A 20,540-nucleotide genomic window follows, 5' to 3' on the forward strand; every position below is an offset into this window, starting at 1 on the left:
CAGCCAACACAAGGCGCAAGGCGTTTAAACAAACGCCGGGAAGGGCGCCAGCCCACCGCAGGGCAAGTAGACTTTTTTTATTGTAATCCCTGTTCCAAATGTCGACTCATAACAATAAGTATTCATAAAAACATCAATCAAAGCAGAACAATGAAAATCTGTAGTCCCCAGTGGCAGTGAAAAGGGAATTGCAGATCCTATTAATGAAATTAGTTCGTTAAAAAGGCAGACATCAGCCTCTGATTAACAGATGAATTGCCATAAAAACCTACCAAATCGTGATGCATCTACGATTGGGATTACATTCTAGAAAATGGGGCAAACAATCTTACTACGCCACTTAACAAGTGACGTATAAGGCCCTCTGTACATCTGATTGGCATGGAAGGGTTTGCCCAATCACTTCGTGCATACGCTTTTAAAGCAGGTACCGCCCACAAAAACAGCAAGGAACGGAATGATCCGCAGAATTTTAAGTTAATATGACAGTTAATAGGAGAGACCCGCCGGAACCCTTAGGGAAGCTACTGATCCAGTTCGAGCGGCGCTTTGAGTAACGAGATAACGAATCGCTTAAAAGAGTTCGGTCGTGGAAATCGAAATAAATACAAAAGACGAGTTGACCCTCACGGAGCCCCGTAGTCCGGAAGCGAAAAAAGAAAACAAAAACAACTGATAAACACTACCTGCGAGCGAATAGGTGAGGTAAGGTGTGTATCGCAGAGATCTCAGTATTTCAGAAATTATCAAAATTATTTTACGTAGGTAGGCCGTTTGGTGTCTTTATAGGTAAAAAATAAAATCTGGAATAGTACTTTTGTTACTCTTTGGATAGTTTTGTTGCTGTAACTTTACATTCGTGATTATACCTTCATTCACCAGTGTTAACCCCAGTTTCGTTTTCTCTTCTTCTTCTGATAATGTCCGGTTATTGTGACACAAACCTGGCGTATTGAAGTGCTTGCCTTTGCTTTTGCTTTCATATTGGACGGGGACAGCGCTTATAGGTTTCACGTACGATTAAGAGACGCAAAAGACTGATGTCACACGAACAGTTACCAGTTTCACTTCGTGTCTTTTCTCCGAAAGATTGATTTATTCTGTGTACTGTAGAACTAATGTACATTCTTGCCTGCACATCTCATTGTATCTGATTTCGTGCTGTGTGGGTTGTACCACTGAGTCATGTTTGGTAGAGGGCACAGTGTTCTAGTTTTTATTCTTGACTGTGCTTTACGGAATGTTTTCAAGTTTTATTTTATGCCCCCTAGATGCAGGCATTCGCTTATATTTCTTAAAATATTTGCCATTTAACTGACATAACGAACGAGTGTATGTGATTTTATGCCTTAAAGGTATTTACACTAGTGGCCTCTGGACGGGGATAATGAATGTTCCGTCAGATCAATCGGTTAAGCTTCCATCTAGTTGTCCTCCAGAAACACGACACAATACAGGTCCGTGATCGGCCAAAGAATCCTGCAGTCGTCTGTTTTAACAATACAGCTAACCGGTAAACGGACACTGCGCATGCATCGCTATCAAAAGTTGAACGCTTTATCTAATGGGATGTAATAATCTTGCGTGACGAGTCAAAGCAGTAGTCTTTTCACATCACGTCCTACCAACAAATGTCACTTGGCTGTGATTCAGAGTATTAGACTTGAAATTTGAGGAGCACAGTTAAGGTTTTCTCCTGGGGTTGGAAGAGCCACTCCTGCTGATTAAAATGCAACAAAAGTCCCATGACATAACACTGTCTGACGGGGTAAATATGGGGTAGTAGTGGTGATGTTGGTGGTGCAAGGTTTGGTGTGGGTGATTGATCGAATAAAAAATTTAGTACATCTGTTCCGGTCTGTAACTTAGATCTTTATAATAGGTTTAGCCTAACACCCAGCCATCATCCTTACATTTTCAGAACCCAGTTTTTCAAATCCTTGTTTGGGAGCCAGAGACTTTTCCTGTAGTATTGAGTATTAGCCTTTTTGGAAGAAAATTCTCTCTCTCTCTCTCTCTCTCTCTCTCACACACACACACAAGGAGAAGGTGAACACTAAAGAGTGACCTGGTCAGAATTTATGTCCAAGTGCCAGGAGCTATTAGGCATTGTTTCTGTTAGGTTAGCTTTAAATAAAAGGTAAATACGTAACTGCTCAAAAGTCTGGACACACCCAAAATTGTTTCTATAGAAATTGATACCTTCTATTTATTTATTTTTTTAACGAAACACTATTAAATTGGTTTAAAAATACAGCCAAGACAATACTTGTGTTGTTAATTATTATTACTGCTTGACATGGTTGATTTTTAATTTATTATTTACATAAGCCCCATTTTTGGCAGCCATTCCTTCAGTGTCCTACATGGTAAACACCCTTAGCTTATCCCTAATTTAGTTATTTTATATACTATTTGTTTTTTGTTTTTTTAATAAAATCTTTGGAATTGCATTAGCACCACTGAAACCTGCTATTCTGTTCAGTTAGGTTAGAAGGTGCTGGCATTCCTAAAGTTCAGTTCTGGGTTCAAAAATGGCTCCAACTTAACGACTTGAGTCATCTTTTCACTGTTACAGATGACACTAGTATTTGCCGTGTATTTAAAGGGAAAAGCTAACTTAAGACTGTCTTTTTTTTTAAATTTTTTTTTTATTCAAGAAACTGAACACTCAGTTGACCTTATCCTCTTATGCAACTGTGCGTCTGGGCCTTCCAATTCTTTTTCTGTCCTGGTTAGACCCAATCTGTCCTCTTCTTTCAAGACAGTAATATACAGTTTTGTTTGAAAGCTTCAGTTCCTTGGAAATCAGTTGCATGGAATAACCTTCATTCTGCAAAGCAAGGGCAATAAACTGACATGTTTACAGGGAAAGCTGTTTCATTTTGGCCATTTTTGAACCCAGAACCGAACTTTGGGAATATCAGTGCCTCACAACCAAAGTGAACAGAATGACCGGTTTCGGAATTGCAATAGAAGTACAAAGGCCACTCTAATAACTAATTAAAATTTCTATGTGACTAAATATGGAAAAGTAAGGGAATTTACCAGTAGAACTCTGAAGGGAGGGCTGCTGAAAATGGGGCTTTGCAGGCATATATGAAATAATAAAAAAACAGTTATTTCAGGCAGTAATAGCCAATAGCAGTACTAGAAATTTCCTGGCTGTATTTGAAATCAGTTGCATGGTATATTGATTAAAAAAGGTAACAGTTTCTATCAAACATGAAAATGTTTTGGTGTGTTGGAACTTTTGACTTGTTGTATATGTATATTGTTAAACTTGGATTGATTATTTGAGGATTAATGGCAGCCAGAGCCTATTCAAGCAGCAGTAGGTACAAAGCCATTGCACAACTCATTCATGCATACTAATTAATTCATAAGTTGATCAATTTGGAAAATGCATGCATGTTTTTGGGGATTTGGGAGGAAATGCCACACAGACAAGGGGAAAAACTTGCAAACTCTACACAGACAGTGTTCAGGCATGGGGTCATTGAGAGAGTGATACTAACAGTTGTGTCAACATGCTGACCCATAATGAACTAACTTTCATTTATTTTCAAACCCACGTAATCCAATTCAGAATTGCAGAGCCTTTCCGAACTGATTAAGGGGGAAGATAGGAAGCAGCCTTGGAGAATGGCACCAGTCTGTTGCAGGGTATTCTCACACAAATGTGCGCCTTTGTTTATGGCGAGCTATTTTAGCATTTAGTATCTCTTTTTCAATATGAAGGTTCAAAATGTTGATGTCTTAGCAGAGGAATGAAATTGATTATACTTAACTGTAGTTGGGTTAAAATGTGCGTCTGTCATGCTAATTTTGATGGTTTTGATCAGAGTCAAAATTCAGATTTTAAAATAAAAAAGATTGATTAAATACTAAAGCAGCTTCCATAGATGCTCACGCTCCCACATAGGTTCATTGGAGAGTCCAAACTGGCCTAATCCTTGTTTGCGTGAGGAGAACATGTGAGCTCTATATGAACAGTGATAGGGTGTGGGATTTAAGCTCAGGAAGAAAGATATGAGAAGCAGAATCACAAATTATTGTACTACTCTTCTAAGCACAAAATGAAATAGATGAATTTTAATGAAAACTGATAAGAATGCAAATATATTGCCTTTGAGGAAAATGAACAGAGTTTTCATTTGAGGTAAAAAACAATAATCTTGATATTTTCCAAGTTTGAGTTAAGAACATGGTGAAGGGGGGTGGGGGGGGGGAGATAGCTAGCTAGTTTACAGACATCCTGCAACATTTACTGTGTTGTTTTTTTTTTTTTTTTTTGGCTAACAAAGAGAACCAAACTGACATTCCTCTACAGTATATGTTAATGCTCTCCATGCAAAGTAATCTGATAACTGGAATGTCACTCTTCTTTATGTGTATATGTAAATGGTTAAGGATGGAGAGTCCCAGTTTCTTTGTCAAAATTTTGGCGTTGATACTAGTAAGGAGAATCCGATTTCGGTATACATTTTTGAGGATTGTGTTATTACTTGGTTAGGTTAAATCAATTTTTTTTTAGCAGGTTTAAGTAAAAATTGGAAAAGCTTGACTTCTATGGTCCTAATAGACACTGTCTTGTTAGTTTACTTTATAGCTATACTGTACATTCTGGCATTTTTATTGAAATTCTTTGTGTAATTGTCTGTCACTGGGAACTTGTGCCTGCTTCTTTTTTATATAAGTGAACTGCTTCTTTTTTATACAATACCAGCAACGGCGGACTACATGATAACGTGCAGTGAATAGACTTGACTTACAGTTTTTATACTCTCTCTGTACATTTAGCATTTGTTTGCTCAGAGGTTGATGTGCTTGCTGTTTCCTGAGCAGCTTGTTAAAACTGATTAAGTCAGTTTTTGTGTTGCAATTACTTAGTAGGTTTTTCTTAATTTTTCACTTAAGTTGGCACTTAAGTGTTCAATCTGCCTCAAGAATGATTTAAGATATGAAGAGGTAGAGGAAGTGACGGCGAAGGTGGTGGGGATGTGAACGGCACCCGCACGGCCGCCCTGCAGCCCGCTGCCAAGAGTTGATTCTACAATAAAATTAAAATAAAAATAAAAAGAGAAATAACCTTGGAGGTCAATCGTCACCCCGAAAGCGGATGGTAGACGTCACGTAATATATGTGTAGCAAATTTCAGGTCAATAGGTCAAACGGTTTGCGAGCTACAATTTAAAATCCTGGACAGACAAACGAACAGCCGCGGTAGAGTATTATTTAAGAAGATACAATGCATATGTACATTAGTTTTGCTTCTTCGAAAATTGAATTGACATTGCTTGCTAAAAAAACTTTGTGATTTTTTTTTTGTATTCCTAAACTAATTACAGAACTTTTTAAGAAAAGTATTTTTAAGTAAGGCAGAGTGAAACCAGAGTGGAGTATAATCTCACAGACTGCAGTTGCAAAATGCTGCACCATATATCCTGAAAATACTCCAGCATCTTAACACCATTTTTAGAGATGCTTTGTTTTCTAGACAATTTTAAATAACAGATTTCACAAACTTTGGAAATTAAAGTGGTTCAGAATCCTGTAGGTGGTCCAGACACCACAACTTCTGAGTTGGCCGTGCTTGCTAGAATCTGCAGTTGAAAGAGATTCCAGATGAGTGTTTCCCCACACTTGCTGAAAATGGCCTGATCAGTTTCTGAGGAATCAAAAGGTTTGAGAGTGTCCTTTTGAACTCAGATATCAACCTTTATGGCCCTTCCAGTCTCTACTCAGACCAAGATTTTCATTTTGGTCACGGTTACTGCCTTCCTGACCTGATGGTATCATGTGTTCAAATAAGGAGACAAACACTCCATCAAGCACTTTTTAACATTTTTAGGCATGTTGCATTGATACAAGAGGAATGGAAGCAGCATTCATTTAAGGAGAGCTATAAGAGACATGGGCTAGTGTTTTAGACGTTACCAAATATTATTGCATAATATAAAAAATTAGATGGCATGTACACTAAAAAGATGTACTTCATTTTTGGAATATGCATATATATGCTGTATCATTATTGTATGTTAAAATATGTTAATAACATGTTTTATGTTATTTAGTCTTTTTGGTAGAATCAGTAATGGTAGAACAGAATCACCTTCAGAACAAGCTTGTAAAACTTTTGAGGAAGGATAATATTGAACTCTGGAAACCTCCGTATACAACAGAAAACAATGAGGAGGAAAAAAGTGATCTTAAGGTAAGTTTTAGTTTGTATGATCTGCTGACCTCTAGCAGCTGGTGTTGAATAGTACTTTCTGCCTTCTCTGAATATACTGATCAGTACTTTGATAAAACATTAGTAGTTAACTCTGGTAGTTGTTTTTTAATCATGCATAACATAGGATGAACACTACAGATTGAGCAAACACGTGTTATATGTGCTACTGAAATTAATATGTCATGATATTAAATGGGCCTTAAAAAGAACTGCAGAAAATATCATACCTTTTAAAACCCATAGAAACTTGTCTTCTGATTGGGTTGTGACATTGGATTTGCCAGAACTCATCTTACCAGAGTTTCTTCCAGTTTGTAATTGCCTTTGGTTTGTCTAGAACACCATACTCACTGACACTTTGATTTTTTTATTTATTTTTTGTAATTTTTGCACTGGAGTATTGTCCAAATAGTACTTCACTGTGTGTAGTAACACTGTCTGTTACAGCTCTACTTTAAGACAGGGGGTTTTTAAGTAATGAACAGAAGTTGAAACACCTGTGCAAATTTTTGTTCCAACTTTCAAGGCTTCATTTACTTTAATTGTTGCAGAACATCTGTAAGTTGTAACCTAATAGTTGTTCCCTGAAGATGGCCCATTTGTAATATTCTGATATTTCCTTTTTTCAATTTCTGCTAACCTAAACTTTAAATTTACACCTCTTTCAGTTTACCGCTTACATTTTCACCGTTTTGGGTCATTCGTTGCATTTCAACTAATTTAAATTTGGAGAAAAACTAGAAAAAACAAAGTGTTCTAAAACTTTTGACCGGTAGTATATATTTATAAAACTGATATCTTATGTTTTAAAATAGCCACAGTAATTGCTCTAACTCTAGATTTTTTTTTTGTTTCTGTAATTTTACCATAGCAGTTATAAATGTATACTTTTGAATGTTTTTAAATCTTACTTACCTCTGTATAATTGCATAGAACAAAAATGTATGTATTGTGCCCAGTTGATTCACTGACATATCTGTGATTTTAAGCATAAGCTCTATCTGCACATCTTTGCATAATGCAGTTAAACACTAAACAGAACAGAAGATGCTTTGAAGAATGTAAACTCTGATTTTTCAGGGTTAATGATACTATTATGTAAAATATTTTGAATTGGCTTGTAAACTTATTTTCTCTCCTTTGCAATAATTGAAGAATCAGACTCTGATATTTTTATGTGACATTTTACAGAGCCAGCATGTTTTAGAGGTAATTTGTAGATAATGTATTATTTTGTTTTCGGGGATCCATGAAATAATTCTGCCATCTTCATTTTAACATTGTCTAATAGTTAGTACTTGTTTCTAAGCTTTTAATAACATGCTACAGCTGGCATTTTATGGTTTAAACATAAAAGCTATTTTTAGGTACATGACTGTAGGCTTTTAGAAATAATTAGGTTTTTATACAGTATGTGGTAAATTTGTTTTTTGCTCCTTCAGTGTGATAGGTATGGCTTTTCGTTTTGTATAGGGAATACCGAGTCAAAAAAATAACACTGGCTATGATTTTATTGCTTGGCTTAATGGTGTGAATTATAAAGGGTACTTCCTAAGAAATTTAACCTCTTGAAAGGTTTATGAGTCTTATTTGATTTCTTTATATGTTGTTAAACATTTTTTTTTCTTTACTAGGGGCTTTCTGAGAAGTATGCCCCAGAAGTTGGTTTTAATGTTACTCAAGTGGAAGCTGCACTTGACGATATAAGGCTGTCTGCAGTTAGAAAAGGGAAAGGAAATGAGGCCTACAAGGAAACTGGAATCGCCACATTATATATTGCCTTGCCAAAGGTAAGTATTTGCTGCTAAAATAAATCAAATGCAGGGAGTGTATGCTTCTGTTAAATAAGTAAGTCGGTGTGTAAATGTTAAACTTTTAAAGATGATTCTTTGAGGACATATAGAAGTTTTTTACATTTAAAAAATTATTTGCAGAGAAATAATTTTGGTAATAAATGTATAGGAAAAACTTAAAATTTGGCATATTATCACAAGATAAGAGCCTATGTGTAAATAACCCTAAAGTGTAAATAGTGAAAATTCTGCAGCTTTGCCAAAGACAAAAAATGCTTCTCCTAATTTTTTGTTGCTGTTTAGACCCTCAAAAGTCTTTTCTAGGATAAAGGAAAGCAGTAGTAGGGTTGTCATGGGTACAGATTATGAGAAGTCTTAACTTTCATGTCTGACTAACATTAAACATATTCCCGAGACGAAAAAGAATATTAAAATACATTTTTGTGTTGAGAGTATAGGAAATGGATAGGTGGGGTAATTGCCTAAGTTGTTAATAAATACATTATTACTTGAGGTGTGACTATAATTGTCTACTTAAAATTGAACCATTGAGATTAACTACTTTGTTCTAAAAAATAGTAATTTATGTCACTTGATTCTTTTTCTATTCCTTACCAATTATGTAATGATGGACATCATTTCACATCTATTTATTTTCTTTTTGTGATTATGTTGTTTAGTGAATTCACTATAAACAGCAGCTTAATAATACCAGGGTTTGTTTTGTGTTCAGGACTGCAAGAAAAACATTTTGGAAATGCAGCTTGACATTAAGACCACTGACCTCATGACAAAGTAAGTGCATAGGATTGCAGTGAGCTGATACACAAGTTAAATATAGGTTTATTTTCCCAGATCACTTGGATCTGTTTTTAAACATTTGCTAAATATAGAAATTATGATGTTAGACATAATATTTTATGTTCTTGTACCTTTAATGAGCAAAACAAGTGGATATCTACAGTGTTTATTATTGATGTTATTAATTTGAATTTTTATTATTTCGTTTTGGTTCCTATCCTGGTTGCTCCCAGTGTGGAGTTTGCATGGTCTCCCCCTGTCCACATGGGTTTCCTCACACAGTCCAAAGACATGTAGGCTAGGTGGATTGGTAGTGCTAAACTGGCCCTAGTGTTTGTGTTTGTGTGTGAGTGTGTTCAGTCTGTGATAGACTGGCACCCTCTCCAGGTGCTGTCCCTACCTTGTACTCAGTCTTTGCTGGGATAAGCTCCAACTGCCTTACGACCCTGCCCTGGATAAGCCGATTAAGAACATGGATGGATGGTTGATCTTGTTTGTTATAGTAATGTGAATATATGCTTGAACTTATCTTAATTTGTGGCTTGTACTGGAAATACTTGATAAATCTTTTAGTTAATTTGTGTATTTTTTATTAAATAATAATTAGGATTATTGCTTTATAATAGCAACTTTTTAATCTTAATCTCAGGTACCTATAACTAATTTCACTTTAACTAATTTCCAGTATATGGATAACATTATTTTAATAGGAATTGTAATAAATAATTATGTTGCAGTATAAACCATATAAAATATAATAATGAAACTACCAATGAGCTTTTCAAAATAAGGAAATAAAGATACTCCTTCAAACTGAAGCTTAATGTTTTCAAGAGAAAATGAATTAATAACAAATTACAAGTTTGATGTAGTGGATAGTTTTGGATCCTCTGCACTTTGTTTGTGCACATTATACTGTCTAGGAGACAAATCACAGTGTGAGCAGGACTGTAAGTCTCAAGGTTGTCTGTTCAGTCTCCACACATCTGAGTCTTGGTTAATAGTGAGTAACATACTTAATTTTCCATTGCTTGGATTGTAGAAATTGTGAATTATTTTGCTATTTGTAATTTCAGAATCATTTTGAGTAAAAGTGTCAGCTAAAAATGTAAATATTTTGGCGTGTCCATTATCTATCTATCTATCTATCTATCTATCTATCTATCTATCTATCTATCTATCTATCTATCTATCTATCTATCTATCTATCTATGTCAGTGAATTATGTTTGCTTTATGCATTCTCTTTGTGTTGTTGTTAAAGTATTAAGCGTTTTTCTTTCTAAGTTGCATACGTTAGCCTTCAACTCCAAAACTGCACACTTGTACAGAAAATGGCCTGTTATAGCCTGGAGTTAAATTAAGTGGTGTTCCTTTCAGTTGCAGTAATCCATGTCAAATTGTTTTTGGGGGCAGTGACAGGAATACATGACCCATTGATTGCAATGCCTCACTGAATTGCTTCCCTTGTGGGAGACTAATGTACCTTCTCCCGAAGAGCACAACACACCTTCCAAACGCACTGGCAAAATGAGTTGGACTATGTTCACATTAAAAGCCTTATTGCTCAATTCTGATTTTTTGCTCAGATTGGGTTTGCCTGTCTTGATGGCTCGCATTCATAAGTACAAGTGACTCATATCTAACTGTAATATGAACTCATCTGTCCTCTGAAAGAGCATGCATGCGCATATTGATGCGTTTCTGTACAAATCATGTGCGTCACCAATAACAAAAACCTTCATATTTGTAAGACAACTCATGGTATTAAAACTGACAAAATGAATGTGCTAGTAGCTAGTGTATGCATCACATTTTGCTCAGAAGGATGGCAAACAGTTCCTCAGCTGTACTTGATTAGGTTGAGAAGTTGAAAAAAAGCGAGATGGTAGCTTTTGCTTGTTTTTACAGCAATTGCTAGCACTGAGATGCGTGGGTAAAAATACCGTTGATAATAACACTGCTACCATGTCATAAAAGTAGATGAATGAATGGACAGCACCGTGTTTGAAATTTTAGTTGCCATGTTGAGATTATTACTTGCTCTTGACATGTAAAAAGGAAAGTAGGGTGCTTAGTTAAAAAGTATATCTTGTTCTTAGAGCACACATTTCATACACTTCTACTATAATATGTATAGTACATATTGTACATTGAAAAATTATTGTTATCAATTTTTTTCCAGAATTTAAAAAAATAAATAAACAAATAAACAAGTCCCTGAGTCCGAAAATGATGTTCTTTGATTTGTTTCTCACATACTGCTTAATGTTCAAGCAAAGAAATTTCAGTTTGTGTCATGAACAGTTTTCGCTAATATATATGTACAATATCCTGTAGTGATATTTTGCAAGTACCTTGCAATCAAGAATATGGTTTGTGTTTTCAGCCAGGTGTTCTTTTTTTTGTTAATTTGCAATAAAGTGTGTTCTTGCAGAGCACTGGAAGAAGATCGACATTCATCATTATCATCGTTATTATTTACAGCCACTGGCTCTTATGGTTCAGAGACCATATTAGCTTCCCTTTACAAGTGCGCTAGCTAAATTTAGAATCCCTATTTATTCCTCTTCAGTACTAAGAAGTGTTTCAGTTTTAAGTAATGTAATTAAAAGAATAGACTTCAACTAGATATAGGGGAAATTAACTTGTAAGCAAATGGAAAGCAATCTAAAGCATGAAGAAAATTAATTAAATGTTAGATATTCATTTAAAATAAGTAGATCAGTAAAGATCTGAGGTAAGGTTGAAAGTTAAATAGGAATATATATTTCAAAAACATTGAAACACTTTTTACATAAAGAGTTGTAGAGATATAGTTGCAGGTACCTTGTAGCATAATATATCACACCTTTTTATCTTCATGCCGATTTTTTTTCACAACACCAGAAATGAATAATAATCTTTGTTCACTATTAGGCTTGTTCTTGTTAAAATGTATTATTTTTAATATGTGCAAATATTTAACAAGGGATGTAACGACTGCTGTAGGCCATAACAGTTTGCTGTTGTAACTAGTACTATGCAGGGTTTTGGTATGCTTAATATAACATTCTCATACTTTCTTTATCCATTTCAGAAGTGTAGCTGGACTGGAGCAGCACTGGATGGAAGGCAGGATTCAGCTCTGGACAGTATGCCATAACTGGATCCGCTAACTGTCGCACTCACTCAGGGCCAGTTTAGAGTTGCTAGAAAACTGGAGTTTATGGACTAGAACCACCACAAACACAGGGAGAGCTTGCAAACTCCACAATACCCAGGCATAGGATTCAAACACCAAATGCTGGGTCTACGAGACAAGCACACTGTCCCACCCTTAGCATGTTTAAGGAAGAGATACTCCTCTTGCATTAAATATGCTCTGTGAACCCTAGTACTTGGTGTGAGTTCCTTGCTCCCTTTATGTGTTTTATTCCTGATTGCAGATAGAAGTAAGAGAGTAAATTTAAAATTTTGGGATCTCTTTTGGTCAGATTGTTATCCTTGGGTTGTTTTACACATAATAAAGCACTAACCCCACAAATATCTACAAATGTGACCTATCTAAAATATTGTGTGCTTCCTACCATTTGATCTGCCATTGCCCTTCATTCATTCTCTTTCACTTTGTTTTCCATGATTTTTAATATTTCTGCTAGTAAAGAAATGTAAAATATATAAAATATTTTGACAGGATTAATGAAGAATTTGGACTTGGAATTGAAATGAAACTTATTTTTAAGGGCAAAGAACTTAAAGTTGGTGAGTAACAATGAATTTGAGAGTGCTGAGAAATTTGAAAATTATTTTTTTGCTTTTATATGTTTTATTTCATAGTGTAGTTGAGTTTAAGTAGAGTGGGTTAATTTTGATAAAGTCAACTATAATTAAGAGTGTGAATGAAAATGTACCTTTTTAGTCTGAAAAATATCCGTACATTGAACAATTTTCAAGTAAAAATGATAGCAAATAAGAAAATAACTGTATAGCCCTAGAACTAATGAACACATTTTGTAAATGCAAACAGTGAATTTAATTTTCCAATTGTGAAGTATACTGCATACAGAATTCTTTAAAAAAATTTCTTGTGTTTGGTTCACTGTTCAATTCAGTTTGTATGCTTCTCTTCACTCAGTACTGGCTCAGAATGCTTACACATTTACAAACTGGACCATATTGATAATACTGGTGCCAATATTTCAGACTGATATTGCGCTTCTGCCAATGTATCGGTAATGGTAGAACCTCCACTAATATTATAATGTTGAAACTCTTCAAGGTAAAGCACAAGTTATTTGGTTATTTTCCTAATATAGTTGCTTCAGTTTGAAAGCCCATTCACCTTGCTTGATATGCACAATGACGTAAATGAATAACAACATTAACAAAGTATATGCTGAACAAGCAGAATGATCATTTGTTTACTTAATTTTACACTCAATTTACAGAGTGTCCTTCTGTCACGCTCACTCATATACCCCACTTGCCAACACTCACACCAGGCCAAATGTGAGTTGCTAATAAGATTAACATACATTGCCATATTACAAAAGCTTTCAAGTGTAAATAAAAAAATATATCAATAGATTAAAATCATTTCCTAAAATGTTTTAGACTATTTGGCAACTATAAATTAGCTTAGTATGAGTGAGCAAGATCTAATGTGGCCTAATTTAGGGTCTGGTCCCCAGAGAACTTAAATTAGCTTAAACAGTTTTGAAGAATGGATACATTATTTCTAGGTGTTTTATTGAAGCTGTAGAAATCAAAATCAAACCATGAAAATTTGGTTATGAATTTTAGAGAGCTAAAAGCATTAACGTGTAGGTGATAAAATCTGCTCTTTAAACAAGACAAAACGTAGCAGGCAGGAAGAGCTCTTAGGCCTTTCCTTCAGGATCTTCTTAAAAACAATGGTAAAATGGTAAAAACAATGGCAGATATATTTTAAAAACATTTCAAAAGATGCTCTGGTTATTAGTTGTTGCATATAAAATACATATATACAAATACTTGGGGATGTCTGTGTGTATAGTATGTATGTATGCTCCCCTGCTATCTTGGAGCTTGAGAGCATTTTTACTTATAAAGATAGCTTGTTCAAGATATTCTGTAAAAATGAAAATGTCTTTTGCACCTGAAGTACTTGGGGTCAGGGTGTGGGACACCCTTTGTTTTCTACAATATACAGCCATATGAAAAAGTTTGGGAACCCCTCTCAGCCTGCATAATAATTTACTTTCAACAAAAAAGATAACAGTGGTATGTCTCTAATTTCCTAGGAACATCTGAGTACTGGGGTGTTTTCCTAACAAAGATTTTTAGTGAAGCAGTATTTAGTTGTATGAAATTAAATCAAATGTGAAAAACTGGCTGTGCAAAAATTTGGCTACCCTTGTAATTTTGCTGATTTGAATGCATGTCACTGCTCAATACTGATTACTTGCAACACCAAATTGGTTGGATTAGCTCTTTAAGCCTTGAACTTCATAGAAAGTTGTGTCCAATCATGAGAAAAGGTATTTAAGGTGGTCAATTGCAAGTTGTGCTTCCCTTTGACTCTCCTCTGAAGAGTGACAGCATGGGATCCTCAAAGCAACTCTCAAAAGATCTGAAAACAAAGATTGTTCAGTATTATGGTTTAGGGGGATGGCTACAAAAAGCTATCTTAGAGGTTTAAACTGTCAGTTTCAACTGTAAGGAATGTAATCAGGAAATGGAAGGCCACAGGCACAGTTGCTGTTAAACCCAGGGCTGGCAGGCCAAGAAAAATCAGGAGTGGCATATGTGCAGGATTGTGAGAATGGTTATAGACAACCCACAGATCACATCCAAAGACCTGCAAGAACATCTTGCTGGAGATGGTGTATCTGTGCATCGTTCTACAATTCAGCACAATTTGCACAAAGAACATCTGTATGGCAGGGTGATGAGAAAGAAGCCCTTTCTGCACTCACGCCACAGAGTCGCTTGTTGTATGCAAATGCTCATTTAGACAAGCCAGATTCATTTTGAAACAGAGCTTTGGACTGATGAGATAAAAATTGAGTTATTTCGTCATAACAAAAAGCGCTTTGTATGGCGGAAGAAGAATACTTCATTCCAAGAAAAACACCTGCTACCTACTGTCAAATTTGGTGGAGGTTCCATCATGCTGTTGGGCTGTGTGGCGAGTTCAGGGACTGGGGCCCTTGTTAAAGTCGAGGGTCGGATGAATTCAACCCAATATCAACAAATTCTTCAGGATTATGTTCAAGCATCAGTCACAAAGTTACGCATGGGTTGGATATTCCAACAAGACAATGACCCAAAACACAGTTCAAAATCTACAAAGGCATTCATGCAGAGGGAGAAGTACAATGTTCTGGAATGGACGTCACCGTCCCTTGACTTGAATATCATCAAAAATCTATGGGATGATTTGAAGCGGGTTGTCCATGCTCGGCAGCCATCACTTTCAACGGAACTGGAGAGATTTTGTATGGAAGAATGGTCGAAAATACCTCCATCCAGAATCCAGACTCCATCCAGACACTCATCAATGGCTATTGGAGATGTCTAGAGGCTATTATTTGCAAAGGAGGCTCAACTAAGTATTGATATAATATCTCTGTTGGGGTGCCCAAATTGATGCACCTGTCTAATGTTGTGATGCATATTACATACTGTATTTTCTGTTAATCCAATTAACCTAATGTCACTGCTGAAATACTACTGTTTCCATAAGGCATGTCATATATTAAAAGGAAGTTGCTACTTTGAAAGCTCAGCCAATGATAAACAAAAATCCAAGGAATTAAGAGGGGTTCCCAAACTTTTTCATATGACTGAATTCTTTGAAAGTTTGCTTAACAGATATGTTGATGTTGTTATCATTGTTCTTTTCATCAGATAAAACTCTTGCTGAGCAGAACATTAAACATAACTCAAAAATAATGGTGCTGAAATTAGAAAGTAAAAGTAAATCGAAAATCATAGAAGAGGAAAAACAAAACCAAATGCTTAAAAGAAGTCAAAAAGGATTTCAGATACTGTCAAACAGAGGTAAGTGTTTGGTAATTTAATATTAGAGTTTGTGGAGTTTATACAGCATTTAATAGGATGCTGTTTACCTAAAATAAATTAAAAAGTTGACTGAATTTGTTTTGTTGTTTAAGCATTTTTCGAAAAGTGGTTTCATTCTGTCTCTAATATAAAATAGAAGGTACAGTAGAGAGAGGGTAGGATTATAATTTAAAAAAAATATGACCTGGCTAGAGCATATTTAAGTCTTAGTACTTTAACACGTGATCTATCCAACCATTTTTGGTTACAGAAAAATCAAGAATACTATAATTGATTTGATTATGAGAATTATAGTATATCTAGCTAGAAGATGCCTGTTTTTAGATGCAACACAACTAAAGATGTGTAACATTTTATAATAGCTTAAAATAGTGAATTTTACTGTAGTAAACAGTTTTTTGGTATAATTAAAGCTGGCCCGTCAACTCTTTCCATGGAGGGCCATAGTGGGTGCAGATTCTTACTGTAGACTGGGGCCAGTTCTTGGTTGTAATGTCAACCCTATGTTAGAGTGGTCATGGTTTTACTTGTCACTCCTATGTTAATAGATTTTGAATTAGTAATGTTAAAAGTTGGCCCACATGTGTCCATTTAAATCTCTATACTAGTTTAATTAGTATTTTACAGTTACACTTTTTCCAAACTGGAGGCTCTGCCGCATACACGTGTTGCAGTATCAGTATATTGAAATCTGCTCATCTGAACATTGTTTAGACAGACAGCATAACAAAGGCAGAGGTGAAACAAAATGCACAATGTAAATAAAATTTTTGCACTAATATTCACAAAATGAGAAAATCCAGATTAACTGTTCAGAATAAATAATATGTGGAAGAATATGTGAAAACTCTATTACATCTATTATTATATAGCACAGTACAGGGTGAGATGCAGTGCATATTTACAGATAGAAAACATTTAAAAACAAAAAAGAACATTGATAGATTAGCCTGGTGTATCCAACTTAGAATGTCAAAAATCAAGAATTTTACAATAATATAAATGTTCTAAGTATGTGAAATTGTGAATGGAAAAATCACCTAAGAGTAATGTTATTGAATTATATCAGAGTTTACAGTTAATATACAGAGCGCCTAATTATTGAAAGTTGTGCGTCTTTTTAGGAGAAAGTTGCATGCAGATTGGTTTATAAGTGGTGATTAACTGAAGTACAACTGGGTTTGTATTTCTTTAGCTTTAGGCCATGGTACAAGGTATGTGTAAAAAGAATTGTATTGTAATCCAGCAAAATAAGTCTAGGTAAGATGTAATAAAAACGTTGTAGATCTAATGAAGGCAGTGTAAGTATGAGCCATTTAGCATTTAGATAGAAAGAAAGTGAAAGAAATCATGAACAAACTTACTTTATTTGTCCCCAGAGAGGAATTTGGCTTTTTACAGATTTCATCTGAATTTTATAATGATACTTGCAACAAAGTGTGATAAGCACTGAAATAGTTGTGCAATAATGAAAAGTCATTGTTTTTTAAATCGTTTAGATGAAAGTATGGATCCAGAAACTACCCCCTACTTGGAAATTGCTGATCAGAAGGGAAATCCTATTAAATTTCCCTCAGAAGAGAAAAAGGTTAGATCATTGAGAGTTTTATTTCTAAATAAGGTTTCAAACTATTATAAAAAGTTTTATGATTTACTTTTTACATTTTGTAGAAAATATAACTAAAACAGCAGTTGTTGCATTCTAATTAATTTTCAACATATTCATCTGTCATTTTTCTATTAATAATTGTCTACTTTTGTGAAAGAAGCATACATTCTGTTCTTCCTTAGCAGCAGATACTGACTGTGTGCACATTCAAAGATGAGCAAACTGTAATAAGTCTATTATTGCATATAGTTTATTATTTAGTTTATTGCATACTATTATTTTTTTAGCAGTAAACAAAGCACATGTAATAAAGTGGATAGGAAATATTGGCTGAATATTTTGCTTGGAAGATTTTTTTTGAAAGATAAAGACTTCTTTAATTACCTTTTGTCAAATTGCTGAATATTTGTTGTTGCTGAATATAATGACAAGATGCAGTCAAGTATGTTGAAAATACATATAAGGATATTACAGCATAACATATTAATGTTTCTCTCTAAACATAATCTTAAATGGAGTTTACACGATCCTTCAGAAATTAACTTTTAACCTCCCATTATATCTTCTTTTCACACTCACTTTGGCTTTCTAGCCTTTTAATTCTTCCCTGTTCCTCTGTCACTTGTATAGTGTCACTACACACTTGACACACATGTACCTGAAAGTGTATTAGCCAAACCTTTGTACTTCTGTCTCACTTTCTTTTCAGCGTGAAATTTTCTTTACTTTTTTCCCTTTTGCAGACATCCTGTTTTGTATAATAATAGGTCAGACGTTTAACATGTTATTTTTCTGTCAGAATACATTGGGTACTTTTCAACCACATCTTGTGAAGAGCACTTTCACACTAATGTTCTATAAACTCTGCTTGCAAGTGTTTGCCATCCCAAAGATATTTAAATTACAAAGACCAGTATTATGCACAATACAGCATTAGATGAACAAAGGCATTAACATATTTCTCACCTATATATGTATATATAAAATACACATCAATCAGCCACAATATTAAAACCACTGACAGGTGAATTGAATAACTATTGATTATATTGTTACAATGGCACCTGTCAAGGGATGGGATATATTAAGCAACAAGTGAACAGCCAGTATTTGAAGGTGTTATGTTGAAAGCAGGAAAAATGGGCAAGGATCTGAGTGACTTTGACAAGGGCCAAGTTTTGATGGCTTGACGACTGTGTCAGAGTATCTCCAAAGTGGCTGGTTTTGGGTGGTGGTGGGTGTTTCTAGTGTGCAGTGGTTAGTACCTACCAAAAGTGATCCAAGGAAGTACAATTCGTAAACCAGTGACAGGGTCATGTGCACCCAAGGCTCATTGATGCATGTGGGGTGCAAAGGCTACCCGGTCTCGTCTATACCCGCAAAAGCGCTACTGTAGCACAAAATACTGAAAAACTTAATGTTGGCCAATTAGAGAAATGTGTCAAAATGTAGTCCATTGCAGCTCGCTGCTTATGCAGCTGCGTAGCTGCAGACCTGTCAGAGTGTCCATGCTGACCCCGTCCACCACCGAATGTGCCTACAGTGGGCATGTGAGCATCAGAACTGAACCATGGAGCAGTGAAAGGTGGCCTTGTCTGATGAATATAGTTTGCTTTTAGATCATGTGGACAGCTGGGTGTGTGTACATCGTTTACATGTGGCAGATATGGCAGTAGAATGCACTATGGGAGGAAGGCAAGCTGGCAGAGACAGTTTGATGCTCTGGGCAATGATGTGCTGGGAAACCTCCTGGGAAACTGGCATTCATGTGGATGTTACTTTGATAATTATCACCTACCTAAAGATTGTTACCGACGATGTACACCCCTTCATGTCAACAGTATTCCCTGATGGCACTGGCCTCTTTCAGCTGTGCCATGCCACACTGCAAAAATTGTTCAGAAATGGTTTAGTAACATGATAAAAAGTTCAAGGTGTCGGCTTGACCTCCAAATTCCTCCGATCTTAATCTGATCAAGCATCATGGGATGTGTTGAAAAAACAAGTCTAATCCATGGAGACCCTACCTCACAATGTATAGGACTTAAAGCATTTGTTACTAATATCTTGGTGTCCAAAAATGTGTCCATGCTCGAAAGGTCAGAGCGGTTTTGGTGGCACGAGGGGGACCTATACAGTATTAGGCAGGTGGTTTTAATGTTGTGCCTGATCGATGTGTATAATAATCTTTTTACATATAACCAATTTCTTCTTTGAAATTTTTGCTTTTAAGTATGTGAGTCTACAGTAAATACGTAGACTTTGGCAGGATGTCATTTGAAATGTTCTAAGGGTTTTGAGTATTTTTTTAGTGCATTTTGTGTGGTAACATTACAAGTATTTTGGTTCCATCCCGAAATAGCATTTCTTATTGGTTAGGAAAATATTAAGAATCTTAATGAAACATTGTGAATGTTTACCTACATCTGTTCTAAACCATACAATATTGCTGCGCTGAGCTAACCTTTGAAAATTACTTCTGCAGTGGTGAGGTATCCCCATCGACACATCATTCTGTTCTTCTGTTCTTTATTTCGCCTTATACAATTTCTAGTATTAGGAATTTGTTAGTTTTCGCATACCCCTTGGGGTCAGAGCACAGGGTCAGCCATTGTACAGCACCCCGTGAGCAATTACAGGTTAAGGGTCTTGCTCAAGGGCTCAGCAGAGTAGGATCTCTTTTGGCAGTCACGGGGATTCGAACCGGCAACCTTCTGGATACCAGCACAGATCCTTAGCCTCAGAGCCACCACTCCGCTCATTGCTTGAGTCTGAACTTTTCTATTCTCCTCTGATGTCAAAATACTTTAAAGTCCTTGTCATCTCTGGACTAGAGCAAGCATGAATGATTCTTGTGTATTTCTGACCAAGACCAAGTTTAATGCACTTGACTTACAGAACTATTGATTACGTGTTGTTACTTGCGTAATTCCAACCTGTCAGACAGCTATGATCTCTTGGCTTTCTATGTACTTCATATGTTCATTAAGAAACACTTGGTGAATTCTCATTTTATGTTGTTGCTTCTATTCTTGATTACTCCATCAGTTGTC

General features: G+C 35.5%; 1 protein-coding gene across 5 annotated transcripts in view; it reads left to right on the forward strand.

The window, feature by feature from the left end:
- Positions 1-435: 435 nt before the first annotated feature.
- The window catches only part of nub1 (negative regulator of ubiquitin-like proteins 1), a 38,641-nt gene continuing 18,536 nt past the window's right edge, over positions 436-20,540 (forward strand). The window contains exons 1-7 of one of the 5 annotated variants that reach the window (XM_028804174.2): positions 436-710; positions 6,078-6,217; positions 7,873-8,028; positions 8,765-8,826; positions 12,508-12,575; positions 15,705-15,857; positions 17,378-17,466. In XM_028804174.2, the coding sequence (XP_028660007.1) occupies positions 6,098-6,217; positions 7,873-8,028; positions 8,765-8,826; positions 12,508-12,575; positions 15,705-15,857; positions 17,378-17,466 (648 nt within the window). In that variant the 5' untranslated portion in view covers positions 436-710; positions 6,078-6,097. The other 4 variants (XM_028804175.2, XM_028804177.2, XM_028804178.2 and 1 more) reach the window with 4 other exon arrangements.

Source organism: Erpetoichthys calabaricus, chromosome 6, assembly GCF_900747795.2.
Source record: "Erpetoichthys calabaricus chromosome 6, fErpCal1.3, whole genome shotgun sequence".
Classification (NCBI taxonomy): domain Eukaryota; kingdom Metazoa; phylum Chordata; class Cladistia; order Polypteriformes; family Polypteridae; genus Erpetoichthys; species Erpetoichthys calabaricus.